This window comes from Centrocercus urophasianus, unplaced genomic scaffold (genome assembly GCF_019232065.1).
Source record: "Centrocercus urophasianus isolate 14NV4802_14NV808 unplaced genomic scaffold, USGS_Curo_1.0 seq_15, whole genome shotgun sequence".
In the NCBI taxonomy this organism is placed as follows: Eukaryota; Metazoa; Chordata; class Aves; order Galliformes; family Phasianidae; genus Centrocercus; species Centrocercus urophasianus.
The window spans coordinates 5576561-5595702 of NW_024884697.1; the positions used below are offsets into that span (position 1 = coordinate 5576561).

General features: G+C 46.6%; 1 protein-coding gene across 1 annotated transcript; it reads left to right on the forward strand.

The window, feature by feature from the left end:
* Positions 1-965: 965 nt before the first annotated feature.
* On the forward strand, positions 966-18788 carry MCM10 (minichromosome maintenance 10 replication initiation factor). The gene is made up of 20 exons (XM_042816277.1): positions 966-995; positions 1378-1429; positions 2390-2707; positions 3447-3551; positions 4164-4298; positions 4570-4744; positions 5415-5580; positions 6227-6394; positions 7526-7642; positions 8272-8471; positions 9480-9580; positions 10578-10679; positions 10754-10871; positions 11977-12205; positions 12715-12874; positions 13533-13651; positions 14207-14320; positions 16619-16764; positions 16940-16982; positions 17330-18788. Exons 2-20 carry the CDS (start codon positions 1423-1425, stop codon positions 17411-17413), a joined length of 2607 nt encoding a protein of 868 aa, XP_042672211.1. The 5' UTR covers positions 966-995; positions 1378-1422; the 3' UTR covers positions 17414-18788.
* The last annotated feature ends 354 nt before the right edge of the window (positions 18789-19142 follow it).

Here is a 19142-nt window from a genome sequence, read left to right on the forward strand (position 1 = left end):
ACTGTTAATGGGCAAGGAGTAATCCAGTGCACTAAATCTGCAATTAAAAAAATACAAAACTAACTTGTGTTACCATCCGCCTGCTTTTTGGGAAATGCCTGGGTAAGAGAGCCAGCTATTTCCAAATATACCATAGCCTACCCAATGATTCCCACTCATCCAAGACAACTGAGGGGTTGTTTCACAGCCAATTGCTGCAGCTGCTGGGTCAAGAAACACAGGACAACAACACATAGCTGTCCTTACTGGGATTGGTACAAAGTGGTGCCTTCCAACAACCCAGCAGACCACTTCAGCTGCCCAACTAAACATTCCTCAGTTTGCTTTGGATATTTCACTGGAACAGGTTGCCCAAGGAGGCTGTGGATGCCCCATCCCTGGAGGCATTCAAGGCCAGGCTGGATGTGGCTCCAGACAGCCTGGTCTGGTGGCTGGCGACCCTGCCCACAGCAGGGGGTTGGAACTGGATGAGCATTATGGTCCTTTTCAACCCAGGCCATTCTGTGATTCCATTTGAGTGCATCTTCAGTTTTATCCTGCGAACTACAGGATTTTTTTCTTAACTCCTTCAGCTACCAAAGCCTGTCTGTCCTTAATTTATCCTTTATAATCAGGGAGTGGCACAGATGGTCACCAATGACACCGCCTCTTTCTCCGTAACATCTTGCAGGTTGGATTTAGTACAAGAGAAAGCTCATCCTCCTAAGAGCAATTTGAGGCGATTCCTGCGTATAATTCATATTACAAGGGAAAAGTCATAATTTAAAGGGAAAGAGACTAAAACAGAAGGCGCCTGTATCATCAGGAATTTCAGTTTCCACACGATCGCTGTTGCCAGCCCCGAGCCACAGACTCCCTACCCACAGCCAAGATGGCGCCCGCGCCACCAGCACTAAAGATGGCGCTGACGCAGAGAGCGGCGCGCTGGCGCGCATGCGCGAGGAGGGCGGAGCGCGATTGGAGTTTTGGCGGGTGCTTGGATAGCGCGGGAGGCGGTGAGCGGGGCTGTGGGGGGAGGCCTGGGGGAGAGGGATCGGAATTGAGAGGGGAGGGGATTCCTGAGATCGGGGGTACGAGGGGAAGGGATCCGTTGAGTCGGGTCGGGGAGATTGGGCTGAACCGGGGAGGGAGTCTCTTTGTGGAGAGAGGAAGGAGGGATCCCTGGATGGGGGGCTGGGACAGGGCTTTGTTCTCCAGGTTGTGGTCTTGTGCTGCAGGGGGCTCAGCTCAAGTCGGGCTTCACGTGTGGAAATACACGTGTGGCTTTAGGTTCAGCGTTCTCATGGGCAGCTGTGGATAGAAAGATGCTTGATCGAGAGTGGTGACCTCCATTTGTAATATCCATCCCAACGGTATCCATTTGTTCTCCTGTGACAGAGTCTGTTTGGCCTTGGTGGCTCAGGAAGGAATCCTGGTGAGATCATGGATGGTAAGGGATAAAAGCACTGCCTTACTTGCAGTAGGGGAGCTTTCTGATGAAGTGCAGAGAGCTCTGTTTGCCTCTTAACAAAGGAAATTACTTTGTGCTCCCTCTGGCTTTGTGCATTGCCTCTTGTGAGGCTGCATTTGTGTTTTCCTCTGGGCCAAATGCTGAATATATTTTGCAGTGTGTATGCGTCTCTGCTCTGTCTGTCCTGTTCTCCTCCCTGTAGTTCTTTTTCATTTTTCTGTTTTTAGAATCATCTTTACAATTGGAAGAGACCTTTATAGGTCATCTAGTCCAACTCCCTGCAATGAACAGGGACATGCACATCTTGATGAGATTGCCCAGGGCCTGATCCATCCTTGCCTTGAAAGTCTCCGTGGACAGGGCATCAACCACATCTCTGGGCTACCTGTTCCGGTGCCTCACCACCCTCGCTGTAAAAGACAAGGAAAAAGTCCAACCTATATCTACCCTCCTCAAGCTTTTTGACCTTTTGCTTCATGTTTCTCTGCTGCCCTGTTTGCTTCCTTAAGCAAAGTGAATCTGAGGATATGCTTTCTTGCTTGCCTTGAATCTTCCTCTTAAGCTCCTATTACCAAGAGCCATGTGGGTGTCACTCTGTCCTCTGCAGGTCCCACGGCTTTTCTTTGCAGCAGAAGCTGTGATAAGGCAGCTGGCCAGGAGGAAATTCCAGTGCTAAGTCTGCCAAATTTTCTCCTGACCAGCCAGCCTGGGTCAGGAGCTGAGACTGTCCACAACAATGTATCTGTTGGGCCAGGTAGCAGGAAGCTGTTTTGTCTTCCTTAAGCCAAAGCTGAAGCAGTTTTTTAAAAATTCCATTCGCTGCTCAGATTTAGTTTTGCTTTTTATTTGCCTGTGATTTAAATGTCTTGAATGTTTTATTCTGTAGCAGCTTTCCTCTAAAAGGACAGAAGTAACACTGAGTTTAATTTTTTGCTTCAGGTGATGAAGATTTGGATCTGTTGGTCTCCCTCCTGGAAGAAAATGAGGAGGCTGAAAAGGAGAATTCTCCTGAGGAGGAAGATACCCCAAAGGATGAGAAGGGAGAAGCAGATGAGTATGATGAGCTCTTTGATGCAGAAGATGATGCATCATACACTGAGGAGGTGGATGCTGACAGCATAATTGATGAGCAAAAGGAGAACCTGGCTGTGCTGTTTGGAGATGTGGATGACCTGCTGGAAGAAGAGGAGGCAGAAAACACTGTCTCGGCTTCAGTTCCTAGTCAGGGAGAAGAGAAAACCAATGAAGAATTACAAGGTTTCTGTTAAAGCATCACTTATCTGGCATGTTTGTCATATAGGGCCCACTGCTTCTCTCAGTAAGGGTGGTACCCAGATGGGAAATGTAGAAAGTCCTTGTGAAAGACATTGGATAGAGTGTTCTAAATCCAATTTTCAGTGCTGTTTGGCCAAACTCACCAAATCTACTTTCCCAAAAGAAGCACAGAGGAGCCATGAAGATTTGTCGAGCTCTGGTGAACAGGATAGAGAAGGTCTCCTGTTTACTTGGGTCTTGTCTGAAGAAGAGCAATGTTGCTTCAGTCCTTAGAGCTGTCATCTTGGTACCTCTTACAAACAAAGCTCCACCTGCTTCCTCAGGGCTTAGTGGTGGGGGGTTCTGCTGTACCAGCCGGTGTGGAAGCAGAGCCAGTCCCTGAGCATTCCTGTATTCGGGCAGTGTGTTTGATTGTATTGGAAGCACTTCTTTAGTTATGGAGTGCAATCATCAGCCATTTGAATGGTTTTGTGTTCACTAGAAAAGATATGCACAGCACATCAAGGAATATAGCACAAGCAAATGTTTATGTAAGCCAGCTCCAGTGCGTGGAAAGGTGTCCCTTCGTTGTGAGCTATGTAGAATCAGAACTAATTTTTTTTTTTTCCCTAATCTTCTGTGATGCAGTAATACTGCCAGGCTCCCCAGGATTTCTTAAATCCCTGTTTACTGTGGCTTACTTCTGTCCTCATTATTGTCCTTTTTCTTCTTTCTTTGCTAGCTGAGCTGAGAAAATTGCAAGAACAGATGAAGATGTTACAGGAGCAGCTGCAGAAGACTGCCATCGGGCAGCAATCCAGTTCAGGCCCTGAGCAGAAAGCCCCTGGTAACGAGACTAATTAAATGAGTTTCTGATTTGTTAGCCTCCCAATGTGCAAACTGTAGGCAGATGATCTGAAGTGGGAACTGAGTAGCAAAGAGGAACGATGGTCTGTTATATTCCCACACAGATTGTTTCTTGCAGTGCAGACTAAATGAGCTGCAGTTTTGTTTTCTGCATCACAGATTGATAGAAATGAGGCAACTTCCATGACTGAGGTGCTCCAGTGTTCTGCTGGAGAAGGAAGGTTCTTTCCTACTGGCAGATATTGGTACAATCAGATGTTGCTACACCCCACAGATACAACTGTGTTTGTTGCTGTAACACGCTGAGTGTAGTAATGAAACTAATGAAATGCAGGGAAATTGAAAAGCAAGGAAATGCTCCTACTTTCTACAGCTTTCTGGCTTCAGTGACATCAAGAGTTTAAGGTCAGAAGGAGTAAGAATCACTGGGGCTTTTACAGATGTTGCATCTCAGATGCTGGCAGTTTAACTGAAGGGTTTCCATGTGGGACCCTGACTTGGATTTGTTCAAACAATTACTTAGTTTGGAATAATGTTTAGTATTTAAGATTGGATCCTGAGATCTCATAAATACTTTCGTTTTCTTGGCCAGGCAAATCTCTCTGTCCACCCTTAAAGGAAAGGAAAGTTCAGAAGCTGCAGGAGTCGCTGTGTTTTTCTGCCCAGCTGGACAATCCTTTACCAACAGCCAAGAGAGGAAACCAGAAATCGAAAGCCTCCCCAGCAGGTACCAATCTGAGTGCACCTTTCATTGAAACACACAGGGCTTTTGCTGATATCCTGTGTTGTTCACAGCAGCAGCTTGGACACATCCAGGCTGATATTTCTATTAACCATTTCTAGCTGACTGGGAGACCAGTACAATATTATTAAGTTTTACACATTTTATTCCTCACTTGCACTGGACTCACGTGTCTAATCAAGTGTAAGTGAATGTTATTTTTATTTATAGGTTTTCTTTATCAAGATTTTCTTCTTTTCTTTTTTTTCTGCTAAAGAGACAAAGACTCCTCCCCCACGACAAGTCCTCAGTCTGGCATTCCAGCCTCTCAAGTCTGCCCCAGGGAACACACCCAGTAAGGTGCCCAGAGAGAAAACTCCTCACGTGCCTGCATGCTCCACTACAACGCTGCAGCCCGTGTCTGTGGAAACCTTCTCAGGACTGAGATTAAGGTCAGCAGCCCAGCACTGACCTCTGCCTGGGGAGGCTGTGCTCAAGTGGTGGGACTGAATGCACCATGTCCTGTGATGTGTTAATTGCACCAGTTGTGAGCGGAGGACTTGGGCTAACACAGAGCCACAGCACTGCCTGCTTGCTCATTACATTTGATTTTTATTTTTACTCTTTTCTAATGAAAGTCTCTAATTTTATTATCACTGCCTTCTCTGGTATATCCTCAACAGTTGGCACAAATAAGGTCTGATTGGGCCCCAGCAGTGCAGACTTCGTTTCACACCCAGAACCCTCGGGACCATTCACAATTCCCATACTCACTGTGGCCACGAGAGGTCTCTGAACACTTACTGTACCCTCCTCACCAGAAACCATGCTGAATTTCTAGCATATTTCCAGAGAGCTGTGATACTCAGTCCTTCCTGAAGTGAGAAGAGTTACTGAAGGCTCAGGGCTAAGTTGCAGTGCAGCTATTTGGGCAAAGAACAATGTGCTTGACTTGTAGCTCTCCAATATTTGTACAGCATCTGGAAGAGAGAGGTTTTGTTTCAAGTGAACTCGGTGTGAAATAAGGCACAGGGGCGATTTGCAGTGAGACGTGCTGAGTGGTTTTGACTGTCTGTTTATGTAAATGAATCTGTTCTCTTTTACATGCTGTGTTTGATGCAGAAAACCCCGGGTCTCATCAGCTGAGATGGACAGAAAAATGGCTAACAGGAGGCTGATTCGGCTGTCCCAGCTGAAGCACAAACTTGCTACTGAAAATCTAGAGGAAACGGATTGGGTAACATTTGGAGTCATAGTAAAGAAGGTCACTCCTCAGAGCACAAATAACGTAAGTAACTTTGCTGTGTTCCCTCTGGATCCTAAATGCTGGTTTTCTATCCTGAGGAGCTTATTCAACTTAATCAGCCTCCTCCTTGTAGTAAATGAAGAGGAGCTGCTGTGTTAGAGATCTTGGCTCATCATCAGGGTGAGTCCTTCTCTGGAGCAACTGTACTGACGCTGGTGTGCACGCACTGCGTAACTGTTCATCCACTGTAGCATGTGAAATGCTAGTGCAAAGAAATGAGTGGCTCCCAGCCTTTCTAGATAGCTGTTTTGCTTTAAATGTGCCAACAGACAGCTTCCATAATTTCCCTAGAGATCATTCAGTCCTATATGGATATGGAGCGTGTCTCCTATAGAACTTCACTATGAAACAGTACTGAATATGCCTTGGTTTTGGCTGTGTGGGGTCAAGGCCTCTGCTCAGCAAGGAGGATTGCTGCCCAGCTCCCATATCAGGAAGATGGATGACGGCAGCGTTTTTGTGCTGCGTTGGTCTCTAACAATCCTAGAACTGGCTGTGTGGCATGGCTGGATGTAGTGTAGCTACATCTTACTGAGGTTGTGAATAACAACAACCCTTCAAATGCAGCCACAAGAGGGGGGTGCAGTCGGTGTCCTGTTGCTGAGCTGTAAGCCAGTGTCTGTTCCAGGGCAGAACCTTCAGCATCTGGCGGCTGAACGACCTGCGTGACCTCAGTCAGTGTGCCTCGCTCTTCTTGTTTGGGGATGTCCACAAAGAGCTCTGGAAGACAGAGCAAGGCACGGTCATCGGGCTGCTCAATGCTAATCCTATGAAACCTAAGGAAGGCTCAGATGAGGTGAGAGGATTTTTCATTTGCCCATCAGCCTGTAGCTGAACATCTCTATGCCTGCCTGAGATTTAGTTTTGTAACACATCGGGATTGGAATTACAGCAGTCTGCCTAATAAGTCTGAATTGTGTCCAGATATTTGCATGGTGTTTATTAGTTCTCAGCCTTCTGGACATCTGACTTCAAGGAGCCCTATTAAGCACCTCAAAACCAGAGTTTACCCTAGCACTTAACCTGTTCTTGGTAGGTCGCTCACTTCTTCTGCAGACGCAGGAATTGTATTTTCATGGCAATTTATTATTCAGCTGCTTTCAGCCACAATGTCTCAACAAGCTGAAAAATTAGGGGGTGCTCGTTCCTCTCCTTGAGAGACGTGATTGGAAAATGTTTCGTGGTTCCAAAATTATGATTAAGAAGAAGTAGGGTTTGATTTATAAAACAAATGATGTGTTATGTATAGTAAGTTGATACATAATACTTAATTTGTTTAATCAATTACTTACAAACGCGGAACGTGACAAATTAATTTTCTCCATGTATCAAAACATTTAAGGTAGCTTCATTTTGTTAATAAGTTAAATGCTTTTTTAATATCTTTTTAATTGCACTGGAATGGAAACCGTTTTTACTGACTTCTGTCAAGGGTAATTTCAATCTAGTAGCTGGTGATGGACTATTTTGCATTTTGAATTCTCCAAATGGAAAAATTAAGAATCTCATTAATTGTCAATTAAACTACATAATTGCTTAAATTAACATGGATAAGCAGTTGAAGTCCTGCTGGTGAGCAGGAAAGCATCCAGAGGTAATGTAAAGGCTCTTCTGAAGCTGAGGTGTACACATCTAGAACTACATTAAAACTGACTTCAAAATTATGTCTTGCCTACAAATACAAGTCCCAGTGTCTGTGGTGCGAGGGCGAGGCTCGGTTGTACCACAGGAGTGAGCTGTGGTTGTACCTTGGTGTATGGAAGGACAAAAAATTCCACCTCTTTGTCCTCTGTGAGGATGTATCTGTTGAAATTGCTGCGATGACTTCAGAGCCGAGCAGTTGAACAGGAATGTCCTTTATTACAGCACCAAGAGAGAAGCATATTCAGCATATCCATGGTGAAGGCACGTTCTGTTTTCTCTCTAGGTGTGTTTGTCTGTTGATCACCCACAGAAGATCCTGCTCATGGGTGAAGCTCTGGATATGGGCACCTGCAAAGCCAGGAAGAAGAATGGCGATCCCTGCGCGCAGATTGTGAACCTGGTCTGTACTTCAGTACTAAAATATCCTGTAAGGTGTTGGTAAAAATGTAGCTGCTGCTTTTGTGCTGCTGCTGGAACTCTTTTTTTGCTTCTTTCTGTATCTCGACTTGTGACCAATTAAGGTGTGTGGAAGAGCTGAGGAATGTGACCCAGAGGAGCTGTTGCTGTGACAGGCCTGTAGCAGCAGCACTGCAGTTCCCTAAGTGCAAAGCTTGAGCTACAGTGACAAGCAATGGTCTGGACTCATTTCACCACCTCCATGCCCTTCATTATCCTCTGTGCCAGTGCAGGCTTCCATGCACTGCACCAAGGAACTCAGCCAAAGTGAGATGATAGGATATTTTACTTGGGAATGGGTTTTGGAGGTGATCTTAACCAGACAAGTTCCTTTGGCCGTGATGCCCATAAACCAGCAGAATATCTGTGCCTGCACAAAGTCAGAAGGGTTACTGTTGGTGGGGAAGCATTTGGAACCAGGAGAGGAAAAGGAGAGGGGATGAGGAACTCGGAAAGAACTAAAAGCATTTGGAATGGCATTAGGGCAGAAGGTTACATGTGGGTTACACGAGGGGAATGAAGTAAATTCTATCTACCAGCATCCTACAGCAGACTTGTTCTTTCTCTTTTCAGAATGACTGTGAGTACTGTCAGTATCACATCCAATCCCAGTACAAGAAGCTGAGCTCAAAGCGGGCAGATCTGCAGTCTACCTTCTCTGGTGGCCGCATTCCCAAAAAACTTGGTAGGAAAACCCCCAGTTTGAAGGAGAGGCTGTGTCAGGATGGGTTCCACTACGGAGGAGTCTCTTCAACAGCGTATGCGGCTTCAGTGTAAGACAAACCTTGTATTTCCCTTGAGCTAAAGCACAGTTCCCACCTTTTCAGTGGAATTTCTCTCCCTTATGCAAGTCTGAAGCTCTCTCTGTAACGGCATCTATTTAGCTAGAATGCCCCGGGACTTACCTGCATCCATCAAACAGGAATAGATGTCCCACGCATGGTGTAATCCTTCCAGCCTCACAGGGTAACAGAGTTGCTATTTAATAGGGAGATTTCATCAGTCAGTGATACAGTGTGAAAAGATGTTTTTACCTCCAAGTTATTACTGCACTGTGAAGCCAGTGGGTGTTGTGTTTCAGGAGATGAAATAACCTTTATTGTGAGGTCCCAAGCATTTCAGACTACAAGATGAGTACTTCTCAGTGCCTCAGTACGGCACCTTGTCATGGCTCATTACTTTTTAATCCCAGACTCAGTGTATTCTGTATTTCCTCCTCCTCCCTTTCTTGACTGAAATGATACAGTATCACTGCATGTTAACAAAAAGGCAATGATACACAATACCTTCTGTATTAGTAAATGGTTAAGGTCAGTATGCATCTGGTGCTAGAGCAGAGGGGTCTGACCCTTCATCCAAACCCCCCTGAAGACAGCTGTGGAAAGATTTGAGTCACAGCTGGATCACGTGCTGTGCTTGCACACTGCTTGGATTCCCTGACTGCTGCCATCTGATAACTGCTGTGACCTCTCAGTAATAAGCAATTCCAGCCTCCTTTCCATCCCTGGAGCTGGCTGTGAGTGAGGCTTAGCAATGACATATGCACTGAGAGAATACTAAACGTAAGGAATGTGTATCCCAACCCAGTGAGAACAAGGATCCTAAGCATTGCTCTGGAATTTGGATTTAGATTAATGTTCCCAAAGAGAGAAAGATGCCAGGAGAGAAGCACCAATTTGGATTCAAGAACAACTGCAGTTTTACACTGGGATAGCATTCAACCTTCTGTCCTTGCTCTGAACATGGAAAAACTCTGATCTGTTTTTTTTTTCTCTGTCTAGGGCGGCTGCTGCAGTGCCAAAACGGAAGGTTCAGACCACTCTCTCCAATATGGTCGTGAGAGGAGCTGATGCAATTGTCCAGGAAACCAGGCAGAAAATTGGTACCTAACTTCCCCCATAGCCTCTTCACCCTCCAGATGTTTTCAGCTTGACGTGTGGCTGTGTCCCAGGACCCCGTTATCCCCGAAAAATTAGGCAATGATTGCTGCACACCTCTGCAGGCTTTCTCCGTTGATCTGAACTCCCTTCTTCCTGAGATCACAGCTGCAAGGCAAATGTAACTAAGCAACTGTGTAGCTCTGCGCACCTTTTTGCAGCAGTGCCCCTGAATTAAGTCTCCTGTTCTGTCTTTGGACAATGACAGAAGATCTTTGCAGGATTAATGAGAATTGGAAGTTCTAAGAACTTTGAACCGGAGAATTTATTTTAATTGATTAAAATGGATGACTTCTGTCAGTCTTGGAGACTTCCAAGGAATACTAAGTATAAATCAGAGACAGGTCTGCAATGCAGGGGGCCTGCTGAGTACCCAGCCTGTTTCTTGAGCTTTTCTTTTGTCATCTTCAAAGCGTTTTCCTTCCATAGCCTTTGGAAATTCATTGATCTTCTCTGCCTCCATTTCTTTTCTGAAAAGCACTTAATGTTGCACCTTCTTTACACTCAGATGATAGGTTATTCAAAGCATGCACTCCAGATGTTGCCTAGATGTCTTATCCACATTTCAGCTCTTTCAATTGCCACCATTTCAGACAGCAGTCTGTGTGTACTGTCTGTAGCCTTCAGCTGCTCTTAAGTCTCCAAGGAAGAGATGTGATGGATGAAGGCCTTTCAGCAAAGGCTGCCCACAAATGGGAGTGGCAGAGCACTGCAGGCAAGCAGGCCAGTAGAGGACTGAGTGAGTGACTGATGGAGTTGCTGAAGGGGTGGAAATGCCTGTGGTGTGCAGTGCTTGAACAACCAAGCGTAATGTAGGAGTTAACCCTGCTCTGTAGGGGAGTGCTTACTTATTTCCAACCTAGGCTACTTTATGTCTTTAAAGCCAGGTGTGCTTCCCTTCCTGGCTCCAATTATGTTGCATGTATGCCTCTTCCTCCCCAGGTGCAGCAAAGAGACCTATGCCATGTTCTGAGGAATTCAAAGAACTGCTGGCACAGCCAACATTTGGAGCAAGAAACCTCTGCAAGCACTGGACCAAAGCAGGTATGTCCTTGTGCCTGCAAACGCAGCTCTTTCTGAGCAAATGGTGGTGGTTTTACACTGTTTTGTTTTTACAGATGCTGGAAAGAAGCAAGAGACTGGTTTCCAGTCTATCTCTGCATCAGCATTGCTCAAACAACAGAAACAGAAATTGCTGGAGGCCAGGAAAAAGCGATCTGAAGAGATTCAGAGAAGGTAATATGTATGACTTACACAGAAGGAGGAAATTTGCTTTTTTATAAAAACTGTTTATTCAGTGTGGAATCAAATACTGCAGTGTGCTGCCTAGCAACAGGAAGGCATGGTGGGAAGAGTAGGAAGCTGGGGTCAGGACTCCAGGTTCATGCTGGCCTACACAGGTGTTCTGCGTGCAAGAAGAGGTTGATGTAGCCTAGTAACCTTTACAGGCTGAACAAAAGTAAAGCCAAAACCTCAGGGATCCAAAACAGAGCCTGAAGTACAATCATCATGATACTTCCCCCAAATATTCTCCCAATCTACAACTGTGTTTCAGGGACTTCCCAAGCTAAAGGTGCTGTCTATCACAATATCCCTGAAGGGATCTTTTTTCCCCACAAACTTGTCCAGCCACTGCAATGACTGTAGTAAACTCAAGTATTTAAGTGACTTGTGTGACAAAGAAGCCTACTACTTTTAACTACCTGTTCCACAAGAAGCCCATTGATTCCCCCAAGGAGGGGAATCAACTCTTTGAAAGGGTAGATAACTGCAGGACAAGGGGAAATGGTTTTAAGTTGAGGGAGGGAAGATTCAGGTTGGATGTCAGGGGGAAGTTCTTTACAGAGAGTGGTGAGGTGCTGGAACAGGCTGCCCAGAGAGGTTGTGGATGCCCCATCCCTGGAGGTGTTCAAGGCCAGGTTGGATGGGGCCCTGGGCAGCCTGGTCTGGTATTAAATGTGGAGGTTGGTGGCCCTGCATGTGGCAGGGGGGTTGGAGATTTGTGATCCTTGAGGTCCCTTCCAACCCTGTGATTCTGTGATTTCTTTGAAGTGCTTTCAGCCCTTATCTGTCACATTCATTTGAAGCCTCTGTGCTTTTGTTTTGGAAAGCAATTGGCTGTTCACCTTTTCTAGTGACTTCTTCATTTCAGTGTCCCTGTGAATCCTTTACTAGTTTAGTTTTGCTCTCCTGAATGCCTGAATCACTAAATGTTTTTCTAGCAACAAAAGGCCAGTTAGGTTAAAAAAAAACCCAACAACTTGCCATCTGCATCTTCTGTTCCAGACTTCTCTGTCTCTGACTCATATCTTTATTTCAGTGAATTATTTTGTCTTTAAAGGTTTCTCCAGAACACAAGTAAAGCTGGAAGCCCTGCTCTCCCATCCAGCTCCAGGCAGCCTTCACTTCTGTCCCCAAAACCCGGGGCAGAATTCCCTAAAGCTGCAAAAATGTCAGTTCCTCCAAGGCCCAGGCTGGGCACGGGCTTCTCAGAAGGAGAAGATATCCTTTTCTTTGATGGATCTCCCCCTCCAACACCAAAGCTGGACAGCTTGGCAGAAGCCAAAAAGGTAACAGCTCTTTGAATGAGGTGCTTTTGACTGTGAAGAAGGGGAAGTTGAGGGAAATTGGATTTGTGGAATGCGGAAGTCTTCTATCTTAAATCACTAGATGATCCTAAAGGTCCCTTCCAACCCAAACCATTCTGTGATTCTGTGATCTTCATACATAGGCTAGCCTGTTGCCCTTGGAAAGGAGTGGTTTGATGTGATTTTCTATTAATTTCTTCTGGAGGACTTGCTGATTTGTGGAGCAGTGAAAGCACGTCTGCAGAGAGATGCCAATAACCACCCCTGCAAGAGTCACTGTGTAGATTAGGAAGTGACTGGAAGCTGTGCGACGTGTTGAATGAGATGTACAGCAGAGATAGGGGTTTTATCAGGCCTCTCTCTGTCCAGTTCTGTGCTCAGACCAGTGTATCTTGTTTCCTCCATTTGACAGACTTCTGTTACTCCTGGAAGAAGGAATACAGAAGCCAAGCTGGTCACCAATACACTCACAGCTTTTCCCTGTTTTCTAGCTGGCTGCAATACACAGACTACGAGCAAAAGGCCACATTCTTGCTAAAACTGATCCAAACAGCATCAAGAGGAAAAGAGCTGATCTTGATGGTGTCCTAGAAATTGTTGAAAGAGTTGAAAAAAACGTTGCTCAACCACAGAAAGCAGAAGCAGAGGATGGTAAGTAATGTTGGATTGTAGAAATGAAAAAAATACTCTTACATTCTGCTGGACAGAGCGCTGTTAACTGGGTCAAGGCCTTGCTATGCCAGAAGGAGGCTGAGTAAGGGCTATTTAGAACTTTAGGGTTTTTTTCTGCAGTGGTTTTGACTCAAAGGCTGAATGATCTCTAACCCTGTTGGAGAGAGTGTGAGATGTCATCTCTGATAGGTAGCTCCTTATCCTCATTCTGTTCCTTTTCTTGCCACTCTTTAGTACCAGCAGAGCATGGCTAACTCAATCAAAGGAAATCAAGAAATGATCCCACCTGCCAAACTGACTGACTTTTGAGTTTCCCTGATGGTGATACACTGTGGGATCTTGAATGTATTCCTCCATTTCCTATGGAACTGCTCCTTCAGTAAGGGAGACAACAGTGCTCGCTCCCCTGGAGGGTGTGGAACTTCCTGCTGTGGTGCTTCAAGAGAAGATGCAGTGTTGTGTATAAAATGCTTTTATTTTCTGAAGCCAGCTTTGAACTCAGCTTCACGTTCTCCTGAACTACTAAAGGCTGCTGCTTGACCTGAGCATCTGCCTTCCAAAATCTCCTCCAGTGGTCATGTTTAGAAATCATAACCTTTTTTTTGAACTCGGGACTGAACTCATTTGCTTTTCTTAGATGTGGATGAACAGGAACCTGCCCAGAAGAAAAGATGTGAGCAGCTGGCCTATCTGGAGTCAGAAGAGTTTCAGAAAATCCTGAATGCCAAATCCAAGCACACGAGTGTCCTCAAAGAGGTATGGCCTCGACCCAGCCATGACTAATAGCTTAGAATGAGGTTGCTGTTAGGACTTCTGATAATGACTTCAGCACGAAGCAGGCACCCAAATGTATCATAGGCACTAAGTCAGCATGATGAGCAGTGTCAGGATCTCTGAGCGTGTCCCTAGGAATACTGCATGTCCAGTGGATGTGGCTCTTGCTGTGTTAGTATAAATTCGTAGTTGTTTCAAGGTCTGCTGAGGTGCAATATTTTGGCTAAGAACCAATCCCATTCATTACATGTGCCCACCTGAGCTCTACCTGCACTGCCACAGCTGTGTGCTCATTTCACTCGTATCTGCTGTTGGTAACTCTCCCACTCAGGTATCTCAGAGGCAGCTGGTTTCAGTGGTGGTGGAGCACAGTGTGTGCCCTACTTGGGTTTCTTTGAAGCAAGAAATATTTGCTGTTTTTCTGGCTGTCAGACTGCATTTTACTGCAAACAGTCCCAGTAATTTGCTTAAAGGCCACGTGTCGAGTGGCTTCTTGCATCTTTTTCTCCCCACACCCTTTTTCCTGTGCCCATGCAGGCTGAAGCTGAGCTACAAGAGCAATACTTTCAGCCACTGGTGAAAAAAGAAGAAATAGAAGAGAAGATGAGGAGCATTAAAGAAGTGAAATGTCGAGTGGTAACGTGTAAAACGGTGAGTGAGGTGGAGTCAGACAGCAGGCAAATAGGGCACAGACTGCACAGAATGATACCAGGCCATCCTGCACAACCCCGTCAGTCACTCGCTTGGCAATAGTTCAGTGCAGGTATCAAATGGAGACTGCTTAATTCCTTGTGGCTGTTGCTGAGTGCAGCTTGTACAGTGAGTGACTTTGAGATACGAAGATGCTGTCAAAGCTGGCTGAGGTGGTTGCCGAGCCGCTCTCCATCATATTTGAGAAGTCATGGCTGTCAGGTGAGGTCCCAGATGACTGGAGGAAGGGTCACGTCACTCCCATATACAAGAAGGGGAGCAGGGAGGACCCGGGGAACTACAGGCCGGTGAGTCTCACCTCCGTGCCTGGGAAGATCATGGAACAGATCCTCCTGGACAACATGCTCGATCACATAAAGAATGAGCTTGTGATCTGTGACAGCCAGCATGGCTTCACCAAAGGAAGGTCATGCCTAACTAATCTTGTGGCCTTCTATGATGGAGTGACGGCATTGGTGGACGAAGGGAAGGCGACTGATGTCATTTACCTGGACCTGAGCAAGGCCTTTGACATGGTCCCCCACCACATCCTCATCTCCAAATTGGAGGGAAGTGGATTTGATGGGTGGACGACCCGATGGATAAGCAATTGGTTGAAAGGCCGCAGACAGAGGGTGGTGGTCAATGGCTCTATGTCCAGGTGGAGGCCGGTAACAAGTGGTGTCCCCCAAGGGTCTGTCTTGGGACCGGTGCTCTTTAACATCTTTATTAATGACATCGATGAGGGAATTGAGTGCACCCTCAGCAAGTTTGCTGACGACACCAAGCTGAGTGGTGCAGTTGATATGGTGGAAGGAAGGGATGCCATTCAGAGGGACCTCGACAGGCTGGAGGGCTGGGCTCTCCATTAGGGTGAACCTAATGAGGTTCAACACGGCAAAGTGCAAGGTTTTGCATTTGGGCCGGAAGAACCCCAGGCACCCGTACAGGCTGGGAGGAGTGGTCCTTGAGAGCAGCTCGGCAGAGAAGGACCTGGGGGTCCTGATGGACGAGAGACTGAACATGAGCCAGCAGTGCGCTCTGGCAGCTCGAAAGGCAAATGGGATCCTGGGCTCCATCAGGAGAGGGGTGGTCAGCAGGGACAGGGAGGTGATTGTCCCTCTCTACTCGGCTCTTGTGAGGCCCCATCTGGAGTACTGTGTCCAGGTGTGGAGCCCTCAGTACAAGAAAGACATTGAGATTTTGGAAAGGGTCCAGAGGAGGGCGACTAAGATGATCAGGGGGCTGGAGCACCTCCCCTATGAGGACAGGCTGAGGGAGTTGGGCTTGTTCAGCCTGGAGAAGAGAAGGCTGCGTGGTGACCTCATTGCAGCCTATCAATACCTGAAGGGAACCTACACCCAGGAGGGGAGTAAACTCTTCAAAAGGGCTGACAACAGCAGGACTAGGGGAAATGGATCCGAGTTGAAGGAGGGAAGATTTAGGTTGGATGTTAGGGGGAAGTTCTATACAAGGAGAGTGGTTAGGCCCTGGAACGGGCTGCCCAGGGAGGTTGTGGATGCCCCGTCCTTGGATGTATTCAAGGCCAGGTTGGACGGGGTCCTGGGCAACCTGATCTGAATGTGTGTGTTTGGTGGCCCTGCTAGGCAGGGGGGTTGGAACTACATGATCCTTGAGGTCCCTTCCAACCCGGGTGATTCTGTGATTCTGTGTGATTCTGTGAAAGCAGGCTGTAGTGTTGTGCTCAACATCTCAATTTGTTTATTGCAGTGGGTTCCTTGGATGTTGGTGTTCTGGCGTTCATTTCTCAGCTTCATCCCTGAAGCACTTTGTCCAGGACCCTCAGCTCCCCATATTCCATGTTAAATGAAGCCTCATGCCTTGAAAAACATAACACTGGGATTCCTTTGTCTGCATTTCCTGGAAGTTCACTATCAAGAAAAAGAACAGAGTTTAAAATATCCCAAATGTGCTGAGGGCAAAGGAATTCTGTTCCGTTTCTGGATTTGCAGCTTCTGCTATGCTTTTCCTCCCACTGCCTTTCCTGTTTCTTTAGGGCAGCACAGAGGGTGACTGTGCCTTGCAGGATGGCAGAGCAGGGCGGTGGCACAGCAGGCAGGATGGTGATAGAAGGAGCAGTGGCAAAGCCTGGGGTGGTGTGTTGCTCACACTGGTGGATGCCTCCAGATGGGAGAAGACACAGAAGTACTTGGCTCTGGCTGATCAGCTGTCTTCAGCCCGCAGCCTGGGCCTGACATGCTGGTAAGCACTCACAGCTTGCTTTCTTCCCCCTGACAGTGTAATTACACCTACTTCAAGCCTATGGAGACCTGTGTGCAGGACAGCCACGACTACCACTGGCACGATGGCATCAAGCGGTTTTTCAAATGTCCTTGTGGCAACCGAGCTGTTGCCCTTGACAGGCTCCCAAAAAAGCCCTGCAGGTAAGAAATAAGCCTTGTGAAACAGTACTGTGGGCTTGGGAGTCACATAATAACATCCTGAAAGCATAGTGCCAGTCCCTCCTGCTAAGTGGTGTGCTACAAGTGTGGGGTCGTTTACCACCTCCTCATCCTGTGCAGCACACAGCTGTCTTCACCTGCCCCCTTTATCTTTCAGTACCTGTGGCCTCTTCAAGTGGGAGCGAGATGGGATGCTGAAGGTAAGTGTGAACCAGCAGCTGCTGAGCACCACAGTGCTCTGCCTGCTTCTGGTGCTTCTGTCCCATGCTTTGCTTCAGTGCCCTTATGAGCTGCCAGCAAAGCCAAGCCGCTCTGCATCTTCTCCAGGCTTTGTTTTAGTGGAGTTTCTCCTTTCGCCTTCTGTTCTTGCAGCTTTGTTTTAGTTAGCCATGGAGAATTTCCTTTTTCTGTATCCGCAAGCAGTCAGAATGTGAATATTTCTGGAGTGTCGGTCAACATTTAATTGGATAAATCAGCCCCAACTCTGTCATAAAACTAGGAAACATCTTGACATGCTTTAACTCTCCTCTGTGATTCATATTTCTAGGAGAAAAAAGGTCCAAAGATTGGTGGAGAAACGCTTCTACCACGAGGGGAAGAACAACCAAAATTCCTCAATAGCCTGAAGTGACCTGAGGGTGATGTTTTCCCAACACACGGATGAATTTCTATGCCTAACCCACATGTTTCTTTACTGGAACGCCAGGAGGATTCTGGCTTTAGGGATGAATGAGCAGAGAAATCAATTCCTTGTGAGAAGGGTATCCACAAAGTCTTTGCCAAACCACTGCATGGATATCCAGCTTTGATCTTAAAAGTGACTGAATAAGGCTGCGTGTGAAATACACATTCATGTCTGCTCTTTCTTAGCAACAGCTTGTTTACAAGACTTAACCTAGAAAAGAGAATGGTAGTGTGGAATCTGTACTGAGAAAACCCTAGGAATCCCCCAACTTATGTTATGTTCAGCTGTACCAGATTTTTTAAAGGGAAGAATTCCTGAACTGGAAGGACTACAGACTCTACAGGCACTTGTGAAGTTAGTGGTGTGGTGTGTAATGCCAACCTTGTGCTTTTTTCACATGGCAGAAAAAGGGTTAAGAGGATTCTACTCACACAATAGTCCTCCTCACCCCAAAATTGCTCCCTTTGATTACTCAGGAACAGATTTCAGGTGGTTCTTGGGTCATCATCTTGACTTCTGACTTCAAAAATGCATCTGTGCCTTTGGCAGTGCAAGCTCACAATGTCTGCACTGTAGATTGGCCAGAGCTCCATGCTGGATTCCCACCACCATCTGCACTCCATTAGTACAGCTCCAGCTCCTGCTTTGGAAAGGGTATTTTAATGAATCTGGCGCTGCTTTGTGAGCGCTTTTAAAGGGAGCAGTGCTTACATTTCATAGCTTTTACTCTTATTTCTCTCTTAAAATCCTTCCCTGTTATTACCACGCAGAACTCTGATGCTGGCACAGCTGCCAGGGGGCCAGGAGCTGTCTGAGATGAAGCAAAAGCAGGGTTCCCCTGGCTGGCTTAGCAGGAGGGCTGTCCTCACACAGACATTCTCTGACAGCGCAGTGCTGTAGGGCTGCCAGCTGAATTCAGCCAGCTTTACCTGAACCTGGTTTTTCTGTTGCCTCTGACCTGTGCTCAGTGGGTGTTTTTTAGGTACCTGCAATCACCAGCTCTGTGTTCTGGTGAAACAGCCGCAATCTCCTGTCCCAGTGGCCCCATCAATACCTCTTCAGTTTGCTTGCACAAGGGCTGCAAGTAAGTGACTGTTTTAAGCATCTGCCAGTTTACCTCCATACTCCGCAGCCCTCATCTCCCAGTGGTGCTTTTGCTGGGCAGATTTGCTCAGCACATTCCATTCATTTCAGTCTTGTTTTGACGCCGTTTGTTGGGCTGCAGAGGGGTGTCACTGACTGGTGACTGCAACTATGGAACTGTGACACTGCTTGGAAATGTCTCCTCTTGACTCATTCAAAATAAACACTGTGCAATAGAGTGCCTCCCTGGGTTTGTATGGGTTCATTTCTCTAAGGAAGAGGATTTTCCTTTTCCTTGAGAGTTCTTTGCTGAATCACCAAAAGAAATTGTTTCATAGTCCATAACTGGCACCTACACAGTTGTGCTGTGTGTTTGTTTTTTTTCATTCAGACAGGCATTACTCATTTGGAGTCCACAAAAGCAGAGTGAAATTCTCCATCAGCTTCAGGGTTTTGCCAGCTCCTCTCTTGGCCACTGGAAGGGAAGCTCTGCAGAAATGAAACTGTCAGAGGTGAGGTAGATGCCTCCTTCAGAGGGAAGGACTGAAAGCAATGGATCCATTGATCCCTGTATGCAAAAGCAGGGTGAGGG

Bases quoted from the DNA above. Each gene is read 5' to 3' on its own strand.
- MCM10 (XM_042816277.1), top strand. The intron at 9,581-10,577 runs GTACCTAACTTC...CTTCCTCCCCAG, and splicing joins GGAAACCAGGCAGAAAATTG to GTGCAGCAAAGAGACCTATG. The intron at 16,983-17,329 runs GTAAGTGTGAAC...TCATATTTCTAG, and splicing joins AGCGAGATGGGATGCTGAAG to GAGAAAAAAGGTCCAAAGAT.